Genomic DNA, 6,777 nt, shown 5'->3' on the forward strand with positions numbered 1-6,777 from the left:
AAAGAGTTCATCAGCACCAAACCAGGATTATATGAAATGCTGAAAGGTATCCTTTAAGAAGAGGAAGAAGAAGAAAAAGGTAAAGATACTAATTATGAACAACAAGTATGCATCTATCAACAAGTGAATCTAAGAATCAAGTGAATAAATAATCTGATGATCAGAATGAACTGGTGATTATAATAGAATCGGGGACATAGAAAGGGAATGGACTGACTATTCTTGGGGGGGAAAGGGGTGTGGGGAGTGCGGGAATAGACGGGACAAAAATTGTGCACCTATGGATGAGGTCAATGAGGGGGGTAAGGGCAGAGGGTAGGTGGGAACTGGGTGGAGGAGAGCTATGGGGGGAAAAAAAGAGGAACAAATGTAATAATCTGAACAATAAAGATTTCATAAAAAAAAGAAAAAAAGAAAAAGAGGATAGAAATAAAACAAATAAAAAAGTGCAATTAACAAAAGAAATAGCAAAGTTTTATGAAAATCATAAACTATAAAATAAAAATCTGAAAGCAGTGATGAAATTGATATTTTTTAAAGTTTACAAAAAGCAAAAATTAGCAGAAGAAATGGAATTTATATAACCACTGAATAAGCTGAAATGATAATTAAAGACCTTTTCCTCAAAAGTAATCGAAAACTGAAATGTCTTTAACAGGAGAATTCTTTCAAAGTTTCAAGAAAAAAGTAATCTCTGTCAGTGAAAATTTGTTTCAGAACAGAAAAATGGCAAGAAACTATTGAATATATTTTACAGATAATTCTCTTGATTCTGAAGCTCGATAAAAGACAAGAAAAAAATTATGTCAAATTTACACATGAAAACGTGAAAATCTTAAATAAGACATTAAATATAACGTGTATTTTAGTAAAATACAATAAAATCAAATATATTTAATTCAAACAGCATTTAATCTAGAAATGCAATGGTGGTTTACCATTGACAAATCTGCTGTCAATTAGATTCAGGCTCATCAATGTATGAAAGGAAAATCTCACAAAACAGAACACAAAAGAACTTTTATCATATATCAAAAACATATCTCAGAAATCACAGAAACAAAAAACTTTAGATGCCATCTAAAGAACAAAAAGAATATAAAACACCCCACAACCTGGGCATGTGCTGAAAGTCCTGGCTAATGCAATTAGACAAGAGAATAAAACAAATGTTTTAAGGTTAAAAAAGGAAAAGACAAAACTAAAATTGTTTGCAGACGACAGAATAATCTATATAGTAAACCCAACAGAATTAACAAACCATCACAATGCATAGAGTTCTAGTAAGTTGCGTATATAATAACATAAAAATTAAAGATTTCTGTTCCACAGCAAAAACTAAGCAGAAAATATTTTTAAGACTAAATATGAATCACATGATAACAAAACCATAAAGTACTTAAAATTAACCTAATAAATAATGTACAATATCTTTATGAAAAAATTTAAAACTTATGCAAAAGACCAAATAAGATTTGAATAAAAAATTGCACCAGCCCAGGCCCATGTGGAGAGAGATCCCGTATTTGATTCCCACTCCAGGTATAAAATTAAGTTTGCAGTTCCATCCCCAGTCCCTGGTCCCCAGTGGGAATGCATTTGTGAGGCAACTGATTTCTGTTTCACTCTCACATCGATGTGTTTCTCTCTCCCTTCCTCCTCCCTTGCTCTCTGTCCCAAATCAATAATAATAATTTCTAAAAAAGCATGTCTTGCCCTTGCCAGGTAGCTAAGTTGGTTAGAGCATTGTCCTCATAACACCAAGGTTGTGGGTTCAATCCCTGGTTAGGGCACATATGGAAACAATACCTGCATAAATAAGTGGAACAACAAATCAATGTTTCCCCCTCTCTCAAACTGTTGCCCCCCCTCCAACACACACACACACACACACACACACACACACACACAACAACAACAACAACAACAACAACAAATTAAATGGAGTTCAGATATTTAAAATCCCAGCCAGTTTTTGAGGAACTAAACTATACTTTAAAAATTCATATAGAAGGGGAAAAAAAGTCCACAAATAGCTAAGTAGATTTTTAAAAGAAAGGTAAAGAAGGAATCACCCAATAAGAAGAGGCCATATTTGTAACACATATTATATTATAAAGCTACCATAATGCAGAGTATGATACTAGATTAGAAAGAGAAAAAAATACATGAAAACAATAATAGACCCTATCATAGTTGGTATTGGGACATGACAGATGTGGCATCACAAGGTAGGAGATGATTTTTAATGACTTTACTAGGATCTACATTCTCTCACATTAATTTTTCATAATTTTTAGTCAAAGCTCTGTAAATAAAACTATTAAATCTCTAGCATAGTAATGATGTAATTTAAATGCCTTATTACCATTCTCCTACTTCTATACCATTCCAAAGAAGCCTATTTGAAAATCCTATCTCTTTTGAGGCCTTCTTTCTTTTTTTAAAAGAGAAAGTTCTGTTTCTTCATTGATATTTCCCCTGGTCTAGTTTCTTCATTGATATACCTACATAAAAGAACTTTAATATGAAGGAAACAGAAATAGTCAAAATAAAAAACGACGAGAGAAAAACAGAAAACATGTTGTTTCAAACCTAACCTTAAAATGTAAAAGTAAAACCTATAGTGCTAAGTACAGGGTAGGGCAAAAGTAGGTTTACAGTTGTGAGTACAAGAAACACAGTGATTACTTTTGTATTATTAAACCTACTTTTGCCCCACCCTGTATATTAGGGTTATACTAGTATATGTAAAGTATATCAATAATGCTGGGGAAAAGGACATTACAATATTAATAAGATATTAACTACACTTACTGAAGTATCAGAGTAACCAATCGAATAGCTTCCACAGCAACATCATATTCCTTATCAAGTGTCATTGATACAATGCGATCCTGAAAATAAATTACAAATCAAATCATCCATGAGCAGAAAACAAGTTGGGACAGACCTAAGGAAATATGTGGGAGAATATATGCAAGACTAAAGATATATTAAAAGGAAAACTTTAATCTTGAAACAGTATTATCATAGTCCTACTCACAGAAAGGAGGTATGTATTAGGAGAAATGTTCATAATCTAAAATCTTTCTCATTGACTGGCATTCCCTAACACTGAGACAAATAAACATTAACTTGCAAAATTAATGTCCTAATATATAAAAAGCCAGGGGCGATCACGACTGAAACAACCAGATGGATGACCGAATAGCAGGCTGCATGGGGCGACCAGGCCAAAAGGGGGGTTAGTGAGGGATGACCAAACGACTGAACAGCAGGCTGCATGGGGTGACCAGGTCGGCAAGCCGGTTTAGGCCTGATCTCTGAAATCGGGCATAAACTGGCAGTCGGACATCCCCTGAGGGGTCCCAGATTAGAGAGGGTGCAGGCCAGGCTAAGGGACTCCCCCCTCCCCTGAGCACAAATTTCGTGCACGGGGCCTCTAGTAATTATATAAAGCTGTAATAAAGAAAATCTTGTTTTAAGCAGGAGAGTCTTTTATCGGCAGCAATAAATAAGAATTCATGTTGGTAATATACTTTGTACAGCAAATATTCACTCATCTACTTAATTCAGATTTATCTAAAGAATATGCAGTAAAGAATATCAACTAAATACTTTTTATGGTAATGTAATTTGCTAAACTAGCTATAAATAGCATTTTTAAAGTGAAAAATAAATTAAGTCTAAGCATTTTTGCCGCTTACCTTGAATCGGTTTGTGAATAGCTCCAATTTGGGGAATAATTCTCTGTTGGTATACAGACTCTGTAGGGCTTTCAAACACTTTAGCCTGACTTCTCCTTGCTATAGAAATACAAATAAAACACAACAGAAGCCATCAATGAAGCCAAAAGAATTGAAAAGATTTTCTAGTCTTTATGAAGACTGAAGTAATTTTTAGCTTAACCATTCAATTTACTTCGTATTGTAAAACATAGGGTGGAACTGAACAATTGTATAGCCTGTGTTTCATTTATATTTAATAAAAAATGCAATGAAAACCCCTTAGTTACTTGAGAGTAACCTACACTCTTTTCAAACATTTACCAACTCTGATTCAACATGGAATGTTTCCCACCTTATACTGTGGCACTTTGAGAGAATTTTTAACCTAGGATTTCAATTAGAGAAGGGCACCCTAATTTATCCTTCATGTAAGTACTGAATAATCCTATAGGAAAAACCTAATTTCATATTTAAGGGTCATCATTTATTAATTTAACAAATATTTATGGAATACCTTTTATACTCCAGAAAGAGCAGTTAATAAACAGATAAACAGCAGAATATTTAAAACAGGCAAAATAAAAGAATGAAGTGTTCTGGGGCTGCCATTTACTAGTACATTATCTATAACTAGAGGCTCGGTGCACAAATTCGTGCATGGATGGGGTCCAGCCAGCCCCAATGGGGCTGGCAGGGGGGGGAGGGGCTGCGGACGGTTGGCCGGCCGGCCCCGCTCCCGTTTGGGGTATTGGGGGCCGACTGGGGCCCAGATCAGGCTGGTTGGCCACCACAATGTGAGTCATAGCCACCAGTCTACCCGCCATTCTGGTTGTTGGGCTTTTATATATATAAAGTTATTAACTTGGAGTAGATATTGGTGATCAAAGTGTGTTTAGAATAATTTAAAAATTTATCTAACTCTTTCAAAGGATTCAAAGAAGACAGAAGTTTCCGTTTTTCAAAAAGGACTGTAACAGTGGTATCCAAGTTTTGGAATCAGACAAAACTAGGTTTTATTTCCAATTCTATAGCTTATAAGCTACATGAGAGATAGCAAATATATTAATCACTCTAATAGTTTTCTCATTTATGAAATGGTGATGCCAACTTTGTAAGGCTTTTATAAGGATTAAATGCTGTGGTAGCCCTGGCTGGTGTCTCTTAGTGGTTAGAGTGTAGCCTGCATACTGAAGGGTTGCTGGTTGACTCCTGGTGAGGGCACATGCTCAGATTGTGGACTCAATTCCTGGTGGGTGGTGTGCAGGAGGCAGCTAATTGATGTTCCCCTCTCACATCGATATATCTGTCTTTCCCCTCCTCTCTCTCAAAAAAAAAAAAAAATCAATTAAAAAAATATAAAAAGAATACCTGGGTAGATGCAGCTGAAAACCTTGAACTCCAAGGTTCCCAGGAATTTGTGGGCCTGAAATTAAGGCTCATATTATCTCTTGTTAGAGGATAGTATGCTCCCTTCCCCAGGCTATATGGAAGCCTCTAGTGAAGTAAGTGCCGTTAAGGACAATTCTTGTAGCTCTCCTCACGGTCTACAAGCAACCTCCCCTTGCGGCCACCAGGCTAAGGTCAAATCTCAGCATGGCCCAAGTGGAAAGTAATATGTATACGAAGGGCGGAGAAGGATTATCTACAATAATAAAAGTGTAATATGCAAATTGACCAAACGGCTGAACAGCAGAAATACTATCTGGACGAAGCCAGGGTTACGAGGGAACAGCAGGGGCAGCTGTAAGGGCCGAGGCAGGCAGGGCTGCGAGGGCCTACCCTTGCACAAAGTTTGTGCATTGGGCCTCCAGTATGCTGTAAGTCCTAAAGGAATGGACCAATTTGAACCAGAAAGAACTAGGAGAATATGGTAGAGAGTAGTTGCTGAGGGTACTGGACCTGGGAGTGGGAATAAAAAACAGGAAAGTTTTTTGATCTGGGACACTCTCCCGTGACTCTGGATTTAAGGCCCTGCTAAGGGTCCCTGGAAATGGCCCAACATATTGCTGGATGGCTCTTGGAAAACGTAATGGTATATAGTAAATGAAATAGATGCTAGAATTGTGTGCCAGACTGAAAAAAGGAATTCAAAGACACAGGGAAGTAAGCATGCCAGAAAGGACCTATTATATAAGCTCAGAAGACATACCAGTGGAGTCTGTTTCTCAGGAGGGCCTAGAGAATACTTTGTTTACCAAGGCAAAAAGGACAAGACTTGTGATAGAGGCACAGACATTACTGAGAAGCTCCACAGTGGTTATATTTTATAGGCTAGGGCTGACAATAGATTTTCAAACAGAATTTAGCTTCCAAGAGCCAAGAGATGGTAAGATCAAAGAACAGCAGAGAACTATTAGATGCAAGGCAGCATAATTCAGGGATGGGCAAAAGTAGATTTATAGTTACAATACAAATAAATAATACAGCCAAAATGTGGCATATTGTTCAACACAAGTATGGTGGGGGAGAGGACATTATTCTGTTAATTCAAGACAATGCAAGCAGTGGTGCTGATAACCACTCTATCAAAATTTAACAGTCTATCTTCCCACTCAGGAAGGCCTCCAGAGCTTGGAGGTTGACAGATTACCACAGGTTAGACATGAAAATTCCAACTCTGGTTCCAGCAGTCCTTGATATTATCACTGACACTAAAACAGTGGCAGCCCAAATGGAAAGTAGTACACTGTTACTGATCTGGCTAATCCCTTTTACTCGATCCCATCCTATCTAATAAAAGAGAAACATGGTAATTGGCGTACGACCGCTACCCTTCCATTGGCTAATCAGCAAGATATGCAAATTAACTGTCAACCAAGATGGCGGCCAACAGCCAGGCAGCTTGAAGTGAACATGAGGCTTGCTTGAGCTATGGAGGAAGCCAAAGTTCCCCGTCTGCAGCTGTGGGGCTCTGAGCTCCTAAAACAACTCCAAAAGATACAATGTTTCACTTATAGAAGCTAAAAGATGGCGGTTAATTTGCATACTCAGGCTCCAAGCAGAGCGAAGCCAAACAGCCCTGAAGCGGCAGGGCAGAGAGGCCTCC

At 37.4% G+C, this 6,777-nt stretch overlaps 1 protein-coding gene across 9 annotated transcripts in view; it reads right to left on the reverse strand.

The window, feature by feature from the left end:
- The window catches only part of STAG1 (stromal antigen 1), a 336,264-nt gene that overhangs the window by 96,115 nt on the left and 233,372 nt on the right, over nucleotides 1–6,777 (reverse strand). For all 9 annotated transcript variants that reach the window (XM_006759813.2, XM_006759812.2, XM_015561382.1 and 6 more), the window contains 2 exons: nucleotides 3,711–3,809; nucleotides 2,818–2,897 (listed from right to left, as the gene is read on the reverse strand). In XM_006759813.2, the coding sequence (XP_006759876.1) occupies nucleotides 2,818–2,897; nucleotides 3,711–3,809 (179 nt within the window). The remainder of the gene's footprint in view (nucleotides 1–2,817; nucleotides 2,898–3,710; nucleotides 3,810–6,777) is intronic.

Source organism: Myotis davidii, unplaced genomic scaffold (assembly GCF_000327345.1).
Source record: "Myotis davidii unplaced genomic scaffold, ASM32734v1 scaffold415, whole genome shotgun sequence".
Classification (NCBI taxonomy): Eukaryota; Metazoa; Chordata; class Mammalia; order Chiroptera; family Vespertilionidae; genus Myotis; species Myotis davidii.